This window comes from Lycium ferocissimum, unplaced genomic scaffold (assembly GCF_029784015.1).
Source record: "Lycium ferocissimum isolate CSIRO_LF1 unplaced genomic scaffold, AGI_CSIRO_Lferr_CH_V1 ctg2864, whole genome shotgun sequence".
In the NCBI taxonomy this organism is placed as follows: domain Eukaryota; kingdom Viridiplantae; phylum Streptophyta; class Magnoliopsida; order Solanales; family Solanaceae; genus Lycium; species Lycium ferocissimum.
The window spans coordinates 42181-67341 of NW_026724380.1; the positions used below are offsets into that span (position 1 = coordinate 42181).

At 41.3% G+C, this 25161-nt stretch overlaps 1 protein-coding gene across 1 annotated transcript; it reads right to left on the bottom strand.

Moving 5' to 3' along the window:
• Positions 1-5173: 5173 nt before the first annotated feature.
• LOC132043826 (uncharacterized) lies at positions 5174-23148 on the bottom strand. The gene is made up of 4 exons (XM_059434294.1): positions 23053-23148; positions 22933-22969; positions 15827-16563; positions 5174-5941 (listed from the first exon to the last, which is right to left on the bottom strand). Exons 1-4 carry the CDS (start codon positions 23146-23148, stop codon positions 5174-5176), a joined length of 1638 nt encoding a protein of 545 aa, XP_059290277.1.
• Positions 23149-25161: the final 2013 nt, after the last annotated feature.

Consider the following 25161-nt stretch of genomic DNA (forward strand, 5'->3'; position numbering starts at 1 on the left):
AATTGTACGAGAGAAGCGCAACCGGGACTATGTACCCGAGGGTTCCATCTCTTCATTAACGAGGATGCGGAATGCATTATTCAACCGCACAATGATGCATTGGTAATTTCTATCCTTATTTTCAAATCACAAGTTAAACATATTTTGATAGACCCAGGTAGTTCAGCCAACATCATCCGGGGGAGAGTGGTAGAACAGCTGAGGCCACTCGACCAGATTGTGCCGGTAGCCCGAGTACTCGGCGGGTTCAATATGGCAAGCGAAACCACGAAGGGTGAAATTTCTTTGCCAGTCAGCAATGACGGCACCATACAGCAGATGGTATTCTACGTCATCGAGGGAGATATGAAGTATAATGCTTTGCTTGGCAGACCGTGGATTCATCATGAGAGCGATACAATCAACACTACACCAGTTGCTAAAGTTCCCAACTCCGGAGGGGATAAAAACTATCTAAGGTGAATAGCCGGCAGCAAGGGAAATGTTCGCGGTCGAGGAAGCGCCCCTTTTTCCAAAAAAGCCGGAACAAAGAGATGATAAATCAATCGGAGGCAAGGACACCAAATAGCAATTAAAGATTATAGGTTCGAAAGCGGAGCAGAAGGGATCGGACCCGGCTGGTAAAGAGGACTATTTCGACGTGCCTAGATTGTTTGTATTACCGGATGACTCAGATGCAACCAAATCTACCGTGGAGGAACTAGAATAAGTCATCTTATTTGAACATCTACCGAACAAAAAGGTATACCTGGGCACGGGGTTAACCTCGGAGCTCAGGAATAAGTTAATTAAATCTCTTCAAACTAATGCCGATTGTTTTGCATGGTCCCATATAGACATGACAGGTGTGCCAACAGAAATCACAACTCATAAGCTCAGCCTTGATAGGAAATTCCCCCCGGTAAAGCAGAAAAGGAGACCAATGGCCGAGCCAAAACATGCCTTTGTAAAAGATGAGGTAACGAAGCTTTTAAAAATAGGCTCTATCCGGGAGGTAAAATACCGGACTGGCTAGCTAATGTAGTGGTAGTGCCAAAGAAAGGTAATAAATTTAGAATGTGTGTTGACTATAAGGATCTGAACAAAGCATGCCCGAAGGATTCGTTTCCGATGCCTCACATCGATCGAATGATCGATTCAACGGCCGGGCATGAGATGTTAAGTTTTCTCGATGCTTACTCTAGGTACAACCAAATCTGGATGCACCCGGAGGATCAAGAGAAAACCTCCTTTATTACCCGATACGGGACTTACTATTATAATGCCATGCCATTCGGGTTAAAAAATGTTGGAGTAACTTATCAACGCCTAGTTAATGGAATGTTCGAAGAACAGATAGGGCAAACAATGAAAGTTTATATTGATGACATGCTAGTCAAGTCCCTAGAAACAGAGGACTATTTAAAACATTTGCAGGATACCTTTGATGTATTTCGCAAATATAACATGAAGCTTAACCCAGAGAAATGTTCCTTCGGTGTCCGATCAGGCAAATTTTTGGACTTCATGGTGTCGAACCGGGGAATTGAAATTAGGTGTCGAACCGGGGAATTGAAATTAACCCGAAAAAGATCAAAGCCATTGAGGATATTGAGGTGGTGAACAATGTCAAGGCCGTGCAGAGTCTCACCGGAAGGATAGCAGCACTGAGCCGTTTCATTTCGAGGTCTTCGGATAAAAGTCACCGTTTCTTCTCACTGCTGAGAAAGAAGAATGACTTCGTCTGGACACTGGAATGTCAAAAGGCTTTGCAGAAATTAAAAAGGTACTTATCGAGCCCGCCTCTGCTGCACACACCGAAGGCAGACAAACAGTTATTTCTATATCTTGCCGTGTCCGAGGTAGAGGTAAGCGGTGTTTTGGTCCGAGAAGAAGAGGTACACAATTCCCAATATATTATGTGAGTAGGACTTTAAGGGATACGGAGACTCGTTATCCACACCTCGAAAAGTTGGCCTTGACATTGGTAAGTGCATCAAGAAAGCTAAAACCTTACTTTCAATACCATCCAATATGTGTAGTAACTACTTACTCGCAAAAAAATGTCATGCATAAATCGGAGTTATCAGGTAGACTGACCAAATGGGCCGTAGAGATTAGCGGATATGATATCGAGTATAAGCCTAGAACAGCTATTAAGTCTCAAATCTTAGCCGATTTTGTAGCAGACTTTACCCCCGCCATGATTTCGGAGGTCGAGAAAGAACTTTTGCTAATCTCGGGAAAGGCTTCGGGTATCTGGTCTCTACACACAGATGGGGCTTCAAACCTAAAAGGTTCGGGTTAGGCATTGTTCTTAAGACTCGCGTCGGTGATGTCATTAGATAGTCGATTAGAACTATAAAATTGACTAACAATGAAGCCGAGTATGAGGCTATGATTGCAGGTTTGGAATTGGCTCGGAGTCTGGAAGCTGAAATAGTCAAAGCAAAATGCAACTCTCTCTTGGTCGTTAACCAGGTGAATAGCGTTTTCGAGTTCAAGGATGAGCGTATGCAAAGATACTTGGAGAAAACTCAGGTGATACTACACCGGTTTAAAGAATGGACCACAACGACATGTACCCGGGGAACGAGAATAACGAAGTCGATACCGGCCAATTTGGGCTCTTCGGTACAAGCACGGAAATCAACCCCGGTACCGTAGTGCAATTGATGAATTCGGTGGTAGAAAACGGGCAGGACAAGATAAACACAATGGGTCTAACTTGGGATTGGCACAACAGATACATCTACTACTTGCAAGATGGGAAGCTGCCGAGCGACCCAAAAGAATCGCGATCGCTTCAGACCAAAGCAGCTCGGTTCTGTTTAATAGATGATCAATTGTATCGACGGTCTTTCTTCGGACCTCTGGCCAAATGTTTGGGTCCCGGAGAAACAAACTAGGTGATGAGAGAAGTCCACGAGGGTACCTGCGATAATCAGTCCAGTGCGGAAGCCTTGGTTCAAAAAATTATCAGAGCCGGTTGTTACTGGAACCGGATGGAGGATGATGCGAAGAATTTTGTTCGGAAATGCGACGGGTGTCAAAGGCATGCCCCGATCATTCATCAACCCGGGGAGTTGCTGCACCCAGTGATATCACCTTAGCCGTTCATGAAGTGGGGAATGGATATCGTCGGTCCTCTGTCGTGGGCACCAGGTAAGGCTTGTTTCATTCTGTTTATGACTGACTACTTCTCAAAATGGGTTGAAGCGCAGGCCTTCGAAAAGATTAGAGAAAAGGAGGTTATTGACTTCATATGGGACCATATTTTCTGTCGTTTCGGCATCCCGGCTGAAATAACTTGTGATAACGGCCCCCAGTTCATTGGTAGCAAGGTCAATAATTTCCTCGAAGGGTTGAAGATCAAGAAGATAGTGTCGACTCCGTATCACTCGAGTGCAAACGGACAAGCGGAATCCACAAACAAAATAATAATTCAAAATCTAAGGAAAAGACTTGAAACATCGAAACATAGATGGAGGGAAGTGCTGCAGGAGGTATTATGGGCTTACAGAACTATGTCAAAATCGAGCACGGGAGAAACACCTTTCTCGTTGGTCTACGGGGCCGAAGCTCTGATTCCCATAGAAGTTGGCAAACCGAGCCTCCGGTTCAAATACGTCACCAGCAGGTCAAACGAGGAGGCTATGGCCGTAAAACTCGACCTGGCGGACGAACTACGTGAAAATGTGCTGGTCCGATTAACGGCTCAAAAACAAAGAATGGAGAGGTACTACAACCAGAGGGCCAATCTTTGACATTTCCGAGTTTAGGACTTGGTACTTCAGAAAGTTACTTTGAACACTAAAAATCCCAATGACGGGAAGTTGGGTCCAAACTGGGAAGGGTCGTACATAATAACCGGAGTAACAGGCAAAGGATCGTACTAACTGGATTTCATGGACAGACAACGGTTGCGCAATAATTGGAATGTGGCTCATTTGAAGAAATACTATTGCTAAGGTATGGATGCCTACCCGTGTGATCATCTTTTATTAACCTATCCTTTTTTGCAGAAGTGGTACCGAAATAAGCCCCGAGGGAATGGAGTTAGGTCTGAAAACACATGTTGCACTCTTTTTCTTAGTGCGGTTTTGTCTCGAAGTGGGTTTTCTGACAAGGTTTTTAACGAGGCAGCAAGTACAATGTGTTACTTTATAAAAACAAGGCAAAGTACCCGAAAACGGAGGGTCTGCCCATCGAGTGGGGACTTAATAGTGCTTACCCGATGATGCTGCTCGGATAAACACTAGGAGAATATCATACCCACATCAAGGCCTATCCCGGAAAGGTAGAATGAGTTCAACTCACCGAAGCAGATGAAGAAACACTATTAAGTGCTATCCCGGAAAGGTCTTCAAAATTTTATGTCTCTTATTCTTGTGTAAACCCGGACCTTCTGTGTTAGGTTTCGATGTAAGGAAAAAACGATTAAAAACAAATCGTGTCCAGTTAGTATTTGCTACGGCAAAAATAGAAGGAAACAGATGAAATCCTCATTTTATGTACAAACACTGGCTATATAAAAAAGCGTTATGAAAGCTTGCGCCTCAGACACGCCTTTGTATTAAACACACTATAACGGGAATTATTATCAAAATTTGGCAAAGGCAGCAAGGTCGAAATAAACCGAGCCCAAAATCTTTTAACAGCCTCGAGTGGGGACTGTTGTCTCAAAACTTGACAAAGGCAGGGATTCAGGTATCCGAACCTAATCTATTATAAGTAAACGGTCGGAAAAGGTTCAAACAATTTAAAAACCTCGGCCCAAAATGCCCAACGTGACTTGGAGATGTCTGAGTTCACGAAGCATAAATAAGCCTCTCGGGCAAACTATTCGATAAAATCCTCGGTCAAAAACCTACCGAACAAAATAAAAGCCAATACTCAATGAGTTAAAACAACTGCAATTCGGACAAAAGAGATAGCTCCGAACCTTTGATTATTCCTTACGAGACAAACGATTAAGGTAAATGTCATAACGTACATTCGGATAAAAGAATGAAGAAAACAACAGCCAAAAGGGAAATATGCATTTCTTATATAGACTAAGTCTTTACACTTAAAATTTTCACACAAGTCAAAAACAAAAACAAATTAAAGGCTCGTACAGGCCCTGATCTACCTGGTATGATTGGAATCGGAGTTCTCGAAAACTGTTTGCTCTGAATCTTCAGAATCAGCATCAAGGGCTTTCTTTGGCTTCGAGTATCCGGGCCTGGAGGTCCCCTAACCCTTTTTCAATCTGTTCGAGGGTAACCCTCCGTAATTTCCACCGCTCATACTCGATCAGAATCGTAGAACGAGCCTCGGCAGTCTCCATGTCTTTAAGAGACTCTTCTAGGTTGGCCTCGGCTTTTTTCAATTTAGCCTCTAGTTCGGATCTCTCTTCAAGAAGAGCTATTCGAATTTGATTAGCCGATTCAAACTCAGCCTGAAGCACATCATTGGCCTCAGTAGCCTCCTCGAGCTTGCTCTTGAGCTCGTCACTAATCCGAGCTCGAGTCTTGGCTTTCTCGTCGGCCACCTTCAGTTTCTCCTTGTCATTAGCACTCTCGGATTCAAGCTGGTGATGCCCTTCTGCCATCCTCACGGCATCAGCCTTGATCGAGTCAAGTTCACTCCGAAGTTGAGAAATAATGGCCTCGAGTTCACCAAGCCTCGTAATAAAATTGGCATTGTCTCGGTTAAGACCGAAATTATCCGCCTCAAGGAGCCTGTTTTTTTCAATCATATCGGCCAACTCGGCCTTCAAGCGAAGGTTTTCGGCCTTTGAGGCTTCGAGCTCGGATTGAAGGTTGGGAAGAGCAGCGGCCCGGCTCAGCTGATCTTCTTTCTCCTGCGGGAGGAGCTGGAACTTCTCCGTTTCTCGGCCCTGGGCATCCAACTGACCCTTTAAGTCATCAACCTCATGTTGGGCACGGACAAAGCCCTCATTAACGAGCACAACACTCTGCAGAAGAATAAGAAAATCAAGTTAAGAAATTGAATAAACAAGAATTGAAAATCGCACATCAATATTATGGAAAGCCGAGCATAAAGTTTACCCAGTTGCCTGCATGCATGCCTTCGTTTATGTCACGACCCAACCGGAGGGCCGCGACGAGCACCCGGTGCTATCCCACCTGGGCACCCCTTAACATACTTTCACAACATATCTAGGTGAGCTACATAGCTAAATCATGCTTTTCATTCATCATCATTCTATTCTCATTGGGCAACAACATATCTATATCATCATTAACATCTATGCCCATATAAATATACATAAACCAATAAGGCTATCAAAATAATATCCCAAAATATAGGCCGATGAGGCCAAACATATCTAACCATATACACATGTCTACGAGCCTCTAAGAAGGGTACGTCATATCATAACATATGGGCGGGACAGGACCCCGCCGTGCCCATGAATATGTACACAAAAGAATCTATACCAAAAAGCTAATGAATTGGAGCTCTGCTATGTAGTCCCTGAGAAAATACAGCTATGGATTAAGTCTGTCGCCCTGGCCACCTGCGGGCATGACGCAGCGTCCACAAACAAAAGGACGTCAGTACGAAGAATGTACTGAGTATGTAAAGCATGATCAATATCAATCTGTAAGCATAATAGATAACATATGAAATAACATAGGATGGGAGATAATAGCATCATCGTTAAGGCACTTACTTGCTTTCCATAGGGACATTCCATTTCTATTGCGTATTCGTGTACAAACATTCATATCCGTACTCATTTACCTTTCGTATCCATTTCGACACTCGTATTCATATTTCTATTCATACTCATGTCCATATCATATACATTACATATACATAGCCCTTACTCGGCATTTACATATTCTCAACATATTCGTACTCATATTGATGTCATATACATAACATTTATATAGCATACCCGACCATATAGGTTCGGTGTTTCACATAGCTGGCCCTACCAAGGCTCAGTGTCATACCTGGCCCTACCAAGGCTCAGGGTTGTTCGTACCCAACTGCAGTGGTGCACGCTGTTATAGCCCGTACTTCGTACGTTCGGATGTTGCGAGATCATGGCGAGAAGTTAAGGACGAGGCTATGTTCTAAAGTAATTTTAATGTGCGAGTTGTTAGGAATATTAATTGTGGGCAATGGTAGTATGGAAAATATTGAGAAAGGCTAAGGGCAAGAAGAGAAATTCGCAAAAGGGGCTGTGAAAATAATGTGGAAGGTTGGGGACAAAATCGTAATATTGAGAAAAGTCGAGGGGCAAAATAGGAATTTCACCTAAGGTTCATGAAAATTCCAAAGAGGCCATATTGGCCATGTGAAAAAAAAAGGATGAAAAGTGATGACAATTAAGTCATCTTTTGTGTTGGAAAAAGATTCAAGAAAAAGAAAGAAAAATCAAGAAAAAGAGAGAAAATTCTAGAGAGGGGGCATGTGCCCCTCACATGCATGTAAATTATATATGTTATATATATATATATATTTTTAAGAAGAGAGAAAGAGAACAAGAAAGTAGTCATGTCTTTTTAAGAAGAGAAAAAGAAAGAACAAGAAAGATGGAAAAAGTATATGTTGTATGATATGGAAGTGAAAAAAAAAAAAGAGAGAGAATGGAATTCAGTAAATTGAGACTTGGCCGTGTAGGGCTGTTTTTGGTAGAATATAACCAGTATTTTGGTTGTTGATTGTTGTAGATTATGTGAGAAAAATGAGGTTTGGAGAATTATTTTATACATGTCTCTCTACATATGGAATTGGGAGGTCCTTTAGTCGTTACGTGGAGGAGTTGTTGGAAGAATTGTTTGAAGTTGAAATTAAACTATCCGTTCTTATAAGAGGAAGCTAGCCGAGAAGATGAAGGGAGGAGAAGTAGATTTTGGCAAATGTGAATCAAGATTGCTTTAAAAACTCTAAACTATTTGGATTTGGGGTATTTGCAACTTGGATTTGGAGAAGGAGTGGCAAAGGTATGTAAGACCTTACTTTCTTTCCTTGGCATGTCCTAGACGTATAGGCTTGATTTCGCGCCTCGGAGACTTCCCTAACTCTAGAAATCCGAGAATGAAAACTAGTTACTATTCATTCAGTAGAATTGAATTAGAACTTGCATAAAATGTTGGAAAAACTTCTCAAACATCCAGAACTTATACAAATAGGAATCGATTATCCTAAGACCCTCCCAAGTGACGCCATGAACTGTAATATACGTAAATTTGATATGCCGCCTCATTTGACTCGAGGTGGGCCCACTATTCCCGAACTCTCTTATTGACTCGTTTGATTCATTTTCATTCTATAGTTAAGAAAAGTTTTTGGTTATCACTCGACTACTAAATAATAATTGTTTTTACAAATCCCTCGATTCCAAAACATGATTTTCCTTCCTAAAAGTTTACAAATGTTTTCCAAAATACTCGTTTTTCTCCAAAAACTAAGTTTTACAATATTGCACGCCATAATGACTAAGACGACGGCTATGACTCTATGATGAAAAAAAAAATGATGATTCTATGAATAAAGGTTCCAAGTCTATGATTCCAGTGCCGAGATGAGAACGTTAAACTATTTCTTGAATCCTCGGCTCTACTCATGAATAGTGTTTTCCTTTAAAGATTCTAAGTACACGAACGATGCCCTATGATCCTATGTTATACTTTCTCATGATATTACTTTCCATTAATTGTCTCGCCTTACTACTAGTTCCTTCAAGGTGAGATAAAGCGCCCATGGTTATTTCATAATAAAATCGGAGGTTACCGACCTTACGTCACTCCGATAGCGTTATAGCTTTTCCTTGGGCTCCCATGCATCTTTGTTTAATTGTTTATATAATAATGTATATAATACCCGATATTGATGAATGCATTTGTAAACACCGTATATGTGGGGAATGGGGAGGGCAAGCGTGTCCACCGATTCGGTGGCTTATCATCCGGACGCGGGATGCCGGACGCGGGATTTATGGGAGAGCCGTACGCGGCGTCGTTCGTGCTATATATATATATATATATATATAATATGAAATACTTGGGACAGTGTTGGGGAGGGGGGTTGGGAGAGCCGATGAATTCGGCGTCTGTACTGCAAATAAAAAGTACCGTTTTCTGAAAAATATACGTTTTCGTGTACAAAAACAAGAAATACCGTGTTCCGAAAAAAAAAAAAAGATAAAGCTAGGCGTGCATGGCCTCCGCCCGAGTGGCACTCACATGTACGGAGTTGCTCCCCTATCCCGTGATATCGTCTATGTTTCCATACGTTATTACTCTACACAAAGTCTACCGTTTTACACATGCTATGTCTCATATGTACGGCTTTTACTATGTTGTTTCTGTTCATGTCTTACATACTCGGTACATTGCTCGCATCGACCCCTCTTCTTCGGGGGTCGCGTTCATGCCGCGCGGTACACCCGGCACGGATCGAAGTTAATATAGAAGATGTTCCGGCGAAGTTGGCAAGCTCCATTTGGCCCGGAGTGTAGCCGAGTCGACACACGTGCCAGGATTTCTGATCACAGTTAGAGACTTTGCAGACAGAGTCGGGGGTTTCAGGAGTCAGTTTGTACTACGATACAAGTTCTGTATAGTTACGTATTTTTATTTGATTCTAAAGCAACAAAGGAAGATTTTAGCAAGCCTTGTCACGCATATTAGACTTAGAAAAAAAAATTTACGCTTGGAATAAGAGTCCGAGGGTTCGCTCGGCTCCGGTTACGGGGTCGGGTGCCCATCGCACCCTGATCAAGATCGGGGTGTGACAAAGTGGTATCAGAGCAGGTCGGTCCAAGGGTTGTCTGCAAAGTCGTGTCCGGTAGAGTCCTCGTTTATGGGTGTGAAGCCGGCCACATTTATAAACGGAGGGCGGGGCATCTAGGAATTATTGACCTTCTCTTTTCGTCATTAGATCGTGCGATAGAGCCAAGTCATAGGAAACAAGATTCCTTATACTCACCGTTGATTTCCGCAAGCGCCCAGTATCGGCGGAAAAGAGGCGAGGGATGATGTGGAAGTCAAAGAGATAAGACTGGGTGGATATATTTGTTCCGTTGTGTTAAGCTGGGCGCAGACAGAAAATAGTCATATACAGGCAGAAAGTGAGTATCGAGAAGAGAAAAAGGGCAAAATGGTAATTATAAGGAAAAGGGCGTGTTACGAAAATGCCCCGGAAGCTGTGAGACTTCGACTTGCCCTTGATCAGGTAATAAAAGGCATACGAGGAAGTAGACGCGAAAATATCAGTGTTAAGGTACCAAATTCCACCAAAGTCTCGGGGTTAAGCGTGCTCGGTGAGAACAATTTCAGATGGGTGACCCCCTGGGAAATAAACCAAAAGTTCTACAAATTGAGATACAAGGAACAAATGAACAGTTAAGAGTGACCTAAGGGAAACTAGAATATATGGATGGATGGAAACCTTAAGAGGACGCGTAAGACGAGGTGGATTAGTCGGAAAAGAGAGGGAAGTGTGTCACGGCTCGGGGAATTAGGATAGGCTTGAATAGCGTTGGAGAGTACCTTGTGGGTTAGTTGATAGTAAATGTATATATATATACAAAGAGATGAAAATGCGTGCCATATTCGGAAAAGAAAGAGAGTGAGTAGCTGGAAAATAAGGAGATCGGGATGCCGGAAAAAGGTGAAAAGTAAAGAGTTCCCGATATGTGAGACATGGGATTGGAAGGAAGGCGAGGGATAAAGTATCAACAAAGACTTCATAAAAGGACTATTGGCAAATAAGGAGCCCCTTAAAGGGGGAGAGACCGAGGAGTCCGATTATAAGGAGAATAAGGTAAAGGATAAGAAACGGGCTTGGAGAGAGGAACAACTATGAAACGGAACTCCCCCGAAGTGCTACAAGACCCCATAAGGTTAGTTGAACATTCGAGGACGAATGTTCTAAAGGGGGAGAGGATGTTATAGCCCGTACTTCGTACGTTCGGATGTTACGAGATCATGGCGAGAAGTTAAGGACGAGGCTATGTTCTAAAGTAATTTTAATGTGCGAGTTGTTAGGAATATTAATTGTGGGCAATGGTAGTATGGAAAATGTTGAGAAAGGCTAAGGGCAAGAAGAGAAATTCGCAAAAGGAAATTTGTGAAAATAATGTGGAAGGTTGGGGACAAAATCGTAATATTGAGAAAAGTCGAGGGGCAAAATAGGAATTTCACCTAAGGTTCATGAAAATTCCAAAGAGGCCATATTGGCCATGTGACAAAAAAAAAAGGATGAAAAGTGATGACAATTAAGTCATCTTTTGTGTTGGAAAAAGATTCAAGAAAAAGAAAGAAAAATCAAGAAAAAGAGAGAAAATTCTAGAGAGGGGGCATGTGCCCCTCACATGCATGTAAATTATATATGTTTATATATATATGAGGAGTAGTCATATTTTTAAGAAGAGAGAAAGAAAGAACAAGAAAGATGGAAAAAAAAGAAAAAAAAAGAGAGAGAGAGACCGGTCGCCCCATTTCATGAAGTGATGATGGAGAATTATTTTCTACTTGTCTCTCTACTAATTGGGAGGTCCTTTACGACGTGGAGGAGTTGTTGGAAGAAGAAAACTATCCGTTCTTGCAAAGAGGAAGCTAGCCGAGAAGATGAAGGGAGGAGAAGTAGGTAAGGTTCTATCCTTCTCTACATGGTTTATAGGTGTTTATGTATGTTGTGATGTGTAGAAGGGAATGAAGTTCATGAAATTATGGGTATTGTGGTGTGGCCGTGTATATGTTGTATGATATGGAAGTGAAAAACTAATTTATTTAGCATGTTTGGTTGATGTTGTTATGGATGGTTTGCATATGTTTGGTATGAAGAAATGAATGGAATTCATTGAGTTTTGTAAATTGAGACTTGGCCGTGTAGGGTTGTTTTTGGTAGAATATAATGAATTTATTTTATATAGTATTGGTTGTTGATTGTTGTAGATTATGTGAGAAAAATGAAGGTTTGATGACTCAAATGGAAGTCGTAGTTGTTGTGGGCTGATTTAGAGCATAATGAAATGTTAACATTGTTGTTTGAGTTGATGGAAATAATGTCGTTAGCATATGGAATTGTTGACGAAGTATGTGAATTCGAAAGAAAGAATTAAGTCGTTATCGTTCTTGTTGAGATTGGAAGGTGTTGGGTGAAATGGTATGTTGATTGAATTGTTTGAATATTGTGTGAGTTGAAATTAAATGTTATAATTGTTGCTAGTATAATTGTTGGTAATGTTGTTAGTTTGGCGGGTTGTATTCCGGGATTGTTGTTGATTGAAATCGGCCAAGTTAAACTTGGTGGCATGGTATATTTACGGGGAAATGCTGCCGAAATTTTTGTAGGCAAATGTGAATTCAAGATTGGATCTTTAAAAACTCTAATCACTATTTGGTATGTGCGACCAATTTGTAGATTTTGGCGAATTTGCAACTTGGATTTGGAGTAGCAGAAGGAGCGGAAAAAGGTATGTAAGACCTTACTTTCTTTCCTTGGCATGTCCTAGACGTATAGGCTTGATTTCGCGCCTCGGAGACTTCCCTAACTCTAGAAATCCGAGAATGAAAACTAGTTACTATTCATTCAGTAGAATTGAATTAGAACTTGCATAAAATGTTGGAAAAACTTCTCAAACATCCGAACTTATACAAATAGGAATCGATTATCCTAAGACCCTCCCAAGTGACGCCATGAACCGTAATATACGTAAATTTGGTATGCCGCCTCATTTGACTCGAGGTGGGCCCACTATTCCCGAACTCTCTCTTATTGACTCGTTTGATTCATTTTCATTCTATAGTTAAGAAAAGTTTTTGGTTATCACTCTGACTACTAAATAATAATTGTTTTTACAAATCCCTCGATTCCAAAACATGATTTTCCTTCCTAAAAGTTTACAAATGTTTTCCAAAATACTCGTTTTTCTCCAAAAACTAAGTTTTACAATATTGCACGCCATAATGACTAAGACGACGGCTATGACTCTATGATGAAAAAAAAATGATGATTCTATGAATAAAGGTTCCAAGTCTATGATTCCGTTGCCGAGATGAGAACGTTAAACTATTTCTTGAATCCTCGGCTCTACTCATGAATAGTGTTTTCCTTTAAAGATTCTAAGTACACGAACGATGCCCTATGATCCTATGTTATACTTTCTCATGATATTACTTTCCATTAATTGTCTCGCCTTACTACTAGTTCCTTCAAGGTGAGATAAAGCGCCCATGGTTATTTCATAATAAAATCGGAGGTTACCGACCTTACGTCACTCCGATAGCGTTATAGCTTTTCCTTGGGCTCCCATGCATTCGTTTAATTGTTTATATAATAATGTATATAATACCGATATTGATGAATGCATTTGTATACACCGTATATGTGGGGAATGGGGAGGGCAACCGTGTCCACCCGATTCGGTGGCTTATCATCCCGGACGCGGGATGCCGGACGCGGGATTTATGGGAGAGCCGTACGCGGCGTACGTTCCGTATATATATATATATATATATATATATAATATGAAATACTTGGGACACTGTTGGGGAGGGGGGTTGGGAGAGCCGATGAATTCGGCGTCTGTACTGCAAATAAAAAGTACCGTTTTCTGAAAAATATCTGTTTTCTGTGTACAAAAACAAGAAATACCGTGTTCCGAAAAAGAAAAAGATAAAGCTAGGCGTGCATGGCCTCCGCCCTGAGTGGCACTCACATGTACAGGTTGCTCCCCTATCCTGTGATACTGTCTATGTTTCCATACAGTTATTACTCTACACAGGTTACTGTTTTACACATGCTATGTCTCATATGTACAGCTTTTACTATGTTGTTACTGTTCATGTCTTACATACTCAGTACATTGCTCGTACTGACCCCTCTTCTTCGGGGGCTGCGTTCATGCCGCGCAGGTACACCCAGACGGATCGAAGTTAATATAGAAGATGTTCCAGCGAAGTTGGCAAGCTCCATTTGGCCTGGAGTGTAGCCGAGTCAGAGTACACGTGCCAAGATTTCGATCACGTTAGAGACTTTGCGGACGAGTCGGGGGTTTCGAGTCGATTTGTACTACGATACAAGTTACGTATAGTTACGTATTTTTATTTGATTCTAAAGCAACAAAGGAAGATTTTAGCAAGCCTTGTCACGCATATTAGACTTAGAAAAAAAAATTTACGCTTGGAATAAGAGTCCGAGGGTTCGCTCGGCTCCCACACGGGTCGGGTGCCCATCGCACCCCGATCAAGATCGGGGTTAGTCGCATAAGAAACTTAGTACAATCGTATCATATTGGGCATCATAAGCTTCGTAGCTTCTAGAGATAGGATCATTGGAGAATATTGTAGGCTCATAGAGGAATACATATATATTTGGCCAAAGAACCATGCCTTATGAAAGAAGGGTTAGCCTTACATACCTTACCGTGCAACTATTCTATCACTTGTACGTTCTTCTTCGAGGCTCACGTTCTACCTTCATTGAAGTGCATACTCATATTAGATAATGGATAGCTTAGAATTCATGACTAATTCTAGAGAAAATCGGACAACATCTCCTTTATTTATACGACTTCCCCCATATCATGTATCAACTCCCAAATATCAACAATAACATTCACAATATCATCGCAATAGCCTTTATTCAACTACATTACTCTTACTTCACCATTCACTCCAATTCATCCATATTCATGGTCATATCACATAATTCCGTTCATTCATATTCAAGGTCTATCCCACGTTCTCAACATCATTTATAACATGATTATGTTCATAATGTATCAAGAATCATAACTCATTCCAAACATTTACTCAAAAGTGGCACTATTGCACATTCATGACCCATTTCTTATATTCTTTTGCAATCCAAGTGTTTCAACTTTCAAATACTTTAAACAACATGGAAACATCATAAAACTTACCTTAGATGGTGTAGGATTGAACCTTGGTTGCCAATAGCTCACTTGAGCAAAACCCTAGTTTTTCCTTCACTTGAATTCCTTGCTTTTGATGAACTTTAATGGGTTTTCTTACTTTGATTCACTTGGTTTGATGATAAGAACCTTTGATTTCCCTTGGATTCTTGTTCATGAAATGTATGTAATGCTCTAGAGACTTTAGAAAGAAGTGGGGAAGTGTTGGAAATGAAATGATGAAGTTGGAATCTCATTTATAAACTTAGAACATTTCAGCCCGTCGGGACTTCCATGGACTGTTCCACGGTCCGTGGAACATAATGCTGCCCGTGAAACTGGTCGTGGTTCATGACCAGCCAGCCACCAGCACGGCAGTTCCACGGACCCATCCACGGTCCGTGGATCATGGTGTTGTCCGTGGAACATGGTCGTGGAACTCATAGTTCCACCGAAGTTGTTCCCGTCGCCTCGTTTGATCTCCAATCCTTATGGAACCTTCTTAGCACTTGTTTATCACTTCATTAACAATCTAAGAGGCATTATAACTCTTCTCCAAACATCATTAAGTTTTTCATCAACTTGCTACTCATAAATCCTTTTCGATACTTATCGTATACATTGCCTTCTCTTGGCAACTTTCTCGTTTAACATCGAATGTCTTTAAAATCTCATTTAGAATCATCAAATGCTATTTCTTACTTATTGAAACATCGCATACTTCATGCTCTTTGTTAGCCTATTCACTGTGCATTAACGGAAATTTTTTCGAGATGTAACAATTTATAAGGCATTACCAAGGAACCCCGCCCATTTTCCCCTTATCCGAATCCTAGATAAAAGGCCTTAGATAGCTTGCTAACCCCACAGGGCGGGATAAAAACTACAATACTCAGGGACGGTGATCACGGCCGACCTCGTCCTTCTAGGTTCTACACTGGGGGCCGGGAAAATACCTACAAGGGAGTCCCTCGCACCCGTTTTAGTGGACCGGCTAGCCGCCCTCGTGGCCCGAGGAATAGGAAGGTGTCCAAACCCAGAAGCTTCCCTGGTTGCAGAAGGGATATCCGAGAACATGTCTTCCAGGTTATCGGACCTCGATGTAGGAGTAGGAGAAATCGGAACGGCTCCAGCAGCCTCGGTAGATACGGGTGCCTCGGATGTAGTAGCTTGGTCGCCACCGGGCAGTGGGCTGGTAACCATTATAGCCTCGTTGTCCGGAGCTGATTCAGCCCTTTGATCAGCCTCGGTATCCGAAGACGGGCCAGATCTTCTAGGCCTCTTCACCAAGGGTGCCACTTCGGGCGAAGCATCACCTGAAATGTCGATGAATTCAATGGACCTTAGAGGAATCGGAAAAAGAACATCTTCTTCCCCACCTGTGTTCGGGGTCGGGATGGAAGTTCCTTCCTCAGCTGTAGATGAGGGCAGAATGGTAGTTTCTTCCTCTGGAACAGAGGCGATGAAGGGGCCCGCACCAACCCTGCGAATAATAATATCGGACTCGGATTCATCCCTCAGGGTCCAAACATCACTTCTCGGCCTCTTCTTTTTTTGCCCTTTGGCCGAGGGCTTTCTCTGTCTTTTTTCGGCTGCAACAATGAGCCGGGATGCCCTTGCCGTATCAAATTCAGAAGCCGGTATGGCAGGCTCGGCCGTTGGTTCGGGTTTTGGCTCCACCGAGCCCTTGGGTAAGCCTGAATACCAAAGGAGTTATAGAAAGAAAAAGCAAAATTGGAGGACGCAATAAGTACCGAATCAAGGGGATGATTACCATGATTTTGGGCAACCCATCGGCCACGGGACAGGTCCGCCCATATCCGTTCTCCATCAGAGTGTTGGCTAATGATTTCCTCGACCAACTCGGGGAGGTTCCGGATAGCTGAAGGTATCCATACCACGGTTAAAAAAAAAAATTCACATATGCATGTATGAGAGCAAATTTGGACAAAGTATAAAGGAAAGATGACTATAGAGGGATGACAACTGAGAAACTTACTGTCACACCCCAACCTTCGTCAGGGTGTGACGGGCACCCGACTCTCATCAGAGTCAAGCGAACCCTTAAACGTCAACTCAAATTTTTTTTTTTTTAAAACAAGAATTGAAAGTTGTAAATGAAATACCAAAATCGACACGTGGCTCAATGCATCTCAAAACCGGATATATATATACATACGACATAAAACAAGGCGAGCCAAAGGCCTCTGCCATTTCTATACAACAAAAAGATGGCCAGCAAGGCCAAGCAGTAACCATAACTCCCACGCTGTTCGCAGACTTCTACAGAGTATAACCTGTACAATATATAAAGCTATACCAAAACAGGGACAGCCTCCGGAGCAAATGGAGCTGTGGCTCGACTCCCGATGCTATTCCCCAAGAAGCCGGGATCCCCGGTTGTGTCCCCGAACCTCGCGGCATGAAACGCAGCCCCCGAAGAAAGGGGGTCAGTACGGAATATGTACTGAATATGTAAAGCGTCACTGAACATGAATCAGAAAAGTACAACAGTAAACAAGTTTAGGTTGCCTGACATGAATTAAATATTTAAACAAAATAGTCCCTTCGGACGGCCGCTTCCGGCCTAATAACAATAGCAATAATAGTAATAACAATAGTAATAACAATGATAATAATACTAGTAATCCCCTTCGGGTGTGCCGGTTCCGACATACGTCTATCCTGGCCCTCGGACATGCCGGTCCCGAATAAAATGATGGCCCCTTCGGGCATGCCGGTCCAACATACGTCTATCCGGCCCTTCGGACATGCCGGCCCCGACATAATAATCCTAGCCCTTCGGCATGTCACTCGTGGCATACGGCTACCCTGCCCCTTCGGGCATGCCACTCGTGACATAATACTAATCCTAGCCCCTTCGGGCATAATAATAATAATAATATTAATAATAATAAAATCTCACACCCCTTCGGGAGTGGTTTGGGAAATCTCGAATAATAAGATATCGCACTCCCTTCGGAGTGGTTTTGAAAAGTTTTATAAAATGTCACACTCCCTTCGGAGTGGTTTTGAAAAGTTTTATAAAATATCGCTTAATAGTTAGGGCAATAGCCAAAAGTTTTCCTTCAATTGTGGTGCAAAAATAAGTCAAATAAAACAGTAGGCGGAGATCCGAGAATAGCGGGTCCGCCCCGAGTCAACGGAGGTGGCGTACTCGAATTACATACTAAGCTTAATGGAGTCATTTATGGAAGTTTCAAGGCAATTCGATTACATTCCCGCAGTTACGTACGTTTGAGCATTTTTCCAACAAGATATAAGGATACTAGTTCAATCGCACCGAATGAATAGTGCTCCATTTCGTAATCGGATTTCGATGAACGTAATAACCCCGAGGCTCAAATTCAAGCCTAGTACACCTAGGACATGCCAAAAGAAGGAGAGGGATAGCTTCACATACCTTACGGGTGTCTTATGCTCGCTTGAGCTCAATTCCCGTTTCATTCAGACCGCAAATGGTCACAATTACCAATGGTAAGTTAGTCTTTAGATTCATTCTTGGCCCTTTCTTGTTTACGTAAATTTGGGCAAAGACCTCCCCATATATGTAGCATCCCCGAGATTCAACTCGGCTCAAAACAATCAACAACAACCCAACAACAACATCAACAACATCAATAAGCGCTACAAAACACATATTAACATAAATAATCTTTTCTTTCAACATAATACATCAACTTCCGTTCTAACTTCACACTTTTCATCCAATATTGACGTTTCCATATTTACCTACTAATTCGAGACCATTCAAATGCATTTCAAACACATTCCTCATTATTCCTCAAAATACACAAGTTTTTCATCAAACCATATTCCACCCCAACTTCCTACAATTGCAACAAAATTACGAAATTGCATTGTCATCTTCCAATTTCCTCTACAACAACATTGATTCACACCTTAGACCATTATTGCCACAATTATATAAAAGTCATATAGAATTCATATAATTTCCCATAACGGCTTACATGCCATTTCAACGCCAACTTGAGTCGCTAAGCCTTTACTTACGTCACAAAAGTCACAACAACACAACTAACAAGCTAAGTAAAATCAAATTCATCACTTCTCTATATCCTATGGCTCACGGCCACATCCATCTTCCACACACACATATGCCATGCACACACACGCCACACTTTCATAATTCTCATACAATTCTAATCATTATATCATGCATACACCTTCCATAACTTGAAAGAATAGAATTCTTACCTTATTCTTCAAATTTCAATTTGCATGCAATCGTTCTTTTGCTTAACTAATTATATCACGTTGAAGAGCGTCTTGAGCTCGCTTACTAATTCAAGAAAACAAGATTTTTGGATGAAGCTAAAGGACTTGGAAATTTTTTTTCTTTCTTCCTCTTCTTTCTCTCTTGGAGCAGAGCTCTTTTTTTTTCTTTTTCTTCTTTCTTTTGGTTTCTTGAAGTTTCTTAGGGCTTATCCCCTTATATATAATTAATCATATGATTAATTACATGGGTTGGGCCAAGGCCACCATTTGGCCGGCCACCCCCCTCTCTTTTGGGCCTATTTTCTCCTTTTTTTCTTTTGAGCCCAATTGCTTATAAATCATATGTTGCAATTTCCCGAAACAAATTCCCAAGATTCCAATTTTGCCCTTGTCCCTCTCCAATGTTCTCGTGTCAACACTTTCCATAAGTAACAACATACACTTCACATAAAATCAAAGCATGGCCTCATTCTTACAAATCACAATTATGTCCAAATTTTCCGAATGTGCAAAAACACAGGATGTAACACTTACGTCTATTATTCCACTTTTCCAGAAAGGGCATGTGATCAGCTGGAATAATGTATGCAGGCCTTACCCGGACATAACGTTCCAACCATCCTCGATCTCTATCCTCGTCAAGTTTGGAAAGAATCGGGTTCCGGCCTCGTTTGGCGACCTTTATCACGCCCTCTCGAAAGATTCTCAGAGAATACAACCGGATGAAGTGTGCCAATGTAAATTCCTTTTTGGCATTATTGGCCAGTAGACGGAGGCAGGCCACGATCCTCCAGATAATTGGCCCAATTTGGGCCAAGGTCACGTTATATGTCTGGCACATTTCAAGGATGACCGGATCAATTGGGGGGACGAGCTTCAGTGTGAATGGATACGTGAAAACGAACAGGAACCCTTCCCTATGATCGGTGATGGACTCATCAGGACCGGGGCTGAACAACTCTACTGGACGATCTTCCCATCCTCATTCGGCTCGGACTTGAGGGAGGAGGTCCTCTGTAACTGACGAAGGGTATCGTCTCACATCGAAACCCCTATCCGCGATTAGAGATGGCTTCTCAACGTCAAATTCATGGTTGTAATTGGGTCTGGACGGTATTATGTCCAGGGCAGTCGGTTCCACAAAGGTCTTACCTTTGGGTTTTGAAACAGGCTCGGCTCCCGAGGAAGAAACCGAGGGAACGTCCTGGGAAGCAGAATCGGTGTTGGCTGACATTTTGAAGATGGAAGAGTGGGTATGAAAATTTGAGGATTGGAAGAGGCAGATGAAAGATTCAAGACAAGAACGAAACAATGAAAGAAGAATATTAGAAAGATTGGAGACTCAATTTGAATCTTGATGCAAAAAACCTTGAAGATTCAGAGTAAATGAAGAAGTTAACACCGAGGCTTTACGATCAAAGAAGTAAGAAGTAAGAAGTAAGAAGTAGAGAATGAGAAGTGAAATGTAAAGTGAAAAAATGAGCAGCTTTGAGCCTTATATAGATGTTCCACTGTAGCGGTTACAGAGAACGACCAATCGAGAGGCGATACATGTCCCAGAATTAATGGGACGTGATTTGAAGCGACGTGGGTGAAGGCGGTTCCCGAGGCCGACCACTCGGGGCGAGACAGGTGGCCGAAGTCAGAAGGACGTGACATAACTGTTCCCGCCAAATTTGAAGATAAGAACGAGCTTGTGGAACCACCGGTTTTAGGACTTATCCACTTCCCGTTACTCCGGTAAAACTACGATCCGGAAAGTGTGGGGACTATTTGTATACGGTAAAAATCGGGTCAATGTGTGACCGGTGAGTCCAGAGCCGAGTGTAAGTCCAAATGAGCACGAGCATGTTCGATCTTTTCTTCACCGGGGTATCATACCGGATGCAATTGACCCAAGACAAAAAAAGTGTGTCCGTTGGTCCGGGCACGCCGAGCCAAAATCAACGTGTCCGTTGGTCCGGTTAGCCGGTTGCGATGTTGCCATGCGTCAGGAAACCGTTCTTCCACTTGTACTGACGATCGTACGGGTGTCAGACCGTACGGTCCTACGTTATCTTTTTTAGGGTTTATTTATTCATAAGGGCTTTGTGTTGTATTCATGGCCCATAAGGCATACCTATAAATAGTGGACATTCTTCCCCTTTTTGGTGTTAGCTTCTTTTTCAGTTCTCAATATTGTAATCATCAAACTTATTAAAACTCTCTCTCAAAGATATTGGTCCGGATTTTGTGGTGTTCTTCCTTAGCTTTACTTATCCATTCAATATATTACTTAATATATATATATATATATATATATATATATATATATATATATATATATATATGTGTGTGTGTGTGTGTGTGTGTGTGTGTGTGTGTGTGTGTGTGTGTGTGTGTGTGTGTGTGTGTGTGTGCGCGCGTGTGTATTACGCGTGTGTTATGCCGGAGAATGTATATATATATATATATATATATATATATATATATATATATATATATATATATATATATATATATATTATTACAAACAAATCTATAGACATTTCATACCAACCAAATAGATTAAAGTTCATCCACATATCCTATACCTCGATTTACAAATTTAATTGTTACCGAAATTGGGTAAACAATAAAGAAAACGCTTGTTGAACTCTAACCACACTAATCTTGAGATTCATATATAATTCATGAAAGAGAACCCCATTTACACATTTAATCCTAAATTTTTCAGAATAAAGGTGGTGAGCCAATTATTCAAGTTTATAAACGTGGACGGACTGTTTACACAATAGAGTAATTGGGTTCCATGTGAGAGGGACACATATATAGACAACTAAACTCTCTTTTTGCCCAAATTATGAATCCCCAATGCTACTTATTATCTAAAGTATTACTATCTAATAATTAAAGTGCATATGCAATGAAGTATCCAACTTGGCATCTCCCATCCCATTGAAACTAGCAAACTCCGTATTTAAGACCGACTTAATATATATTACTTCCTCTATTCCAGTATGAGTGAAGGACCGAAACAATACTCTTCCAATTTTGTATAGTTTTTGTTACTCCCTCCGTCTCATATTACTTGGCCACATTACTAAAAATATATGTCCTAAATTACTTGTTTATTTACAAAACCAAGATAGACTTAATTAAATCTTTCTCATCTTACCCTTACTATTAAATGTTTTTTAAAATAGCCAATATTGATTAGAATGTATTTATTGGAGAGAGACAAGGGTAAAGTAGTAATATATCTTTTATTTATAATTTCTTAAAGGGCGTGCAAAAGGGAAAGTGACCAATTAATATGGGACGAAGGGAGTAGTATAGAGCTGGCAGTTATATATTTTTCCTAAGCCGAAGTAATAAGATAAATTTGAAAAAGTAGAAATAATGAATCAAGTAGAATACCTAATGCTGGACATCTAAACTAATTTGCAGGTCAAGTCATACTTTTATGGCTCATAAAAAAGTACAATAGAATACGAAAAGTGCACACAAATTAAACGCAAAAATTAAACTGGTCAATGCAACGTGAGACCTAGAATTTATACTTAATACATTAGACAGATTAAATACGAGTTTCTTCTTTAAGCAAATAGTAACCCAACATTCTCATAAGTCACGTATGTCTCCTGAAAGCAAAATCTGAAACCTAAAATAATCGAAAACAACAAGTGTGTGGGGTAAAATTCGGGGCTGACAGGTGGACTGCACAGAAGGCAGCACGTGGAGGAGCTTACTCGAACTGATTCGGGCTAATGGAGGAAGGACTGAGACGCAACTGGGGGACCTTCGTAACGTCATCCCGGAGATACCTTGAGCCAGCTTTATCCTCGACAGGACATGATGCTCCTGCATCAAAGGGAAAAATAAAATCGTTGCCATAGGGCCTCCCTTCCCCGGGTTCATCTTGTTTCCACAGCTGGAGCGCACACCCAACAACCCATCTCACGTCTGTCAGTCTCAAGCCCCTTGATACTGTGCCATGAGACGTTTATGCTGTAGGATAGGCATTTCACTTGTTCTTTCATGTTGAAAAGTCTAGGGCTTTTATAAATAAATATACTTCCTAGGAGAAGGAAGAGACATCTCATCGTTTAAGACAAGCTAATATCAACACAACAATAGCCCAATCATATACTACAGCTATACCAATAGTATCATCAAGCAATCAAAGAGCGACAAGCTCCCGAGGCTATATACAATGGTGTACTCCACACCCTACCTTTTTTTAACAACAACCAAGCTCTACATGAGCTGCATAACCCCGACCGATCTCCATACACATGAAAACATCCTTAACCAATAGACACAATTACTACAACTCAAACTCACGGTTTCTAATCACCATCCCCTGAGTTCTTTACCAAAACTTACCTTAGATGCTCATACAAGCTCGCGGAAGGTTGTAGATGAGGAATCAAACTTGGGTCACCTTCTTGAAAGCTCCCCGACACCTTACTACAAAATAACCATCGATTCGCTAAAAATCGGAGGGAATCCGTGTAAGAATCGGATAAAAAAACTTAATCTCTACTTACCTTAAAATCGAAAATGTTGCAACTTATTTTTTTATAGAGAAACAAAATGCTTTGCTAAAATAAGAAGATGTTCAAAGTTGCTGCACACGACTTCTTAAGAGAAAAGTCTAAATGTCATTAATTCCTTCGAGGGGTCCACCTCTTTAACACCTTCCCTAGAAATGATACATGGTCGCAAAATGTCACCATATAATAACCACTTGATGCCTCTCTAAACATGCACATGGATGCTTATCCAAATAACCACTTATTGTCACGACCCAGCTAGAGGGCCATGATGGGTACCCAGAGCTAACTACCGAGCACCGACTATCAGACTTATCATCAAACTCAACCTGAATATACACAAGTCCCAACACAAGCTTATCATGGAATGATCTTCAAATATCCCTCAAAACATATAATTACATAAGGCCACAAGGCTACGAAGTGATGTACGGAGTATACAATGAAGATATCATGAGACATCTACTACCCACACATATGTATCTACGAGCCTCTAACTAGAGTACTGAAATCATAAGGACGGGACAACACCCCGCCATGCCCCAAATATGTACACAAAAGAATATACCAATACGCGCAACTCCGGAGTAGTGGAGTGCTCCTGCAAATTCGCTGAATAAAGCTCCTAAGCGTCGGTGTCGTCTCCCTGTTTACCTGCGGGCATGAACGCAGTGTCCATAAAAGAAAGGATGTCAGTCCGAACAATGTACTGAGTATGTAAGGCATGAATAATAAAATCTTAAGAGAATAAAGAAATATGAGATAAACGATAACATGTGCTGCTAGCCTCTGAAGGCGGATATCATGCATGTTAACTTTCTTTAATATCTTCCATACTTACATTCATATACATATATATACGTCATTAATGCTGCGGAACGTATAGCCCGATCCATTGTATCATGTATCATATATTGCTGCGGAACGTGCAGCCCGATCCAGTTATCCATATATTCGTTATACATCTATATATTGCCTCAGAACGAACGGCCCGATTCATTTATCCATACATCCCGCGTTCGGGATGATGCCATAAGATGCTAACTGATCAGGTGGTATTACGTATATAATGCCTCATCCCTTTTTCCCATATCCTATGTATACATACTCATATATCCTTGTACATCATATACTATACATAGCATGCATGAGAGCCCAAGTGAAAGCTACAACTCTATCGGAGTGACGTAAGGTCAATAACCTCCGATTATATTATGGAGCAATCTTCGTCACCATGTCTCACCTTGAAGGAACTAATATCATGAGGTGAGACTACAACAAGGAATAACATCAATGAAATCATAAAATAAGATTATCAAGTTCATAACAACATCATTTCATAAGTTTCAGAATCTTTGGACATAGAATCGTTATCATCATGCTTATCATAAAGCATATCTTACTTCTAGCTCTTAGGGACCTCTTAAGAATTATGAACTTTCTACTTTTGGAATGTAAGAAGGTCATGGGAATATATAGAAGATGGTAACATAAGAG

Excerpts from the sequence above, each read along its gene's own strand:
- LOC132043826 (XM_059434294.1), bottom strand. The coding sequence starts at position 23,148 with ATGAAAGAACAAGTGAAATGCCTATCCTACAGCATAAACGTCTCATGG. Across the intron at positions 22,970-23,052 it reads GACGTGAGATGGGTTGTTGG|GAGCATCATGTCCTGTCGAG; the intron begins GTGTGCGCTCCA and ends CCTTTGATGCAG. Across the intron at positions 5,942-15,826 it reads CGGGTGCGAGGGACTCCCTT|AGTGTTGTGCTCGTTAATGA; the intron begins GTAGGTATTTTC and ends ATTCTTCTGCAG.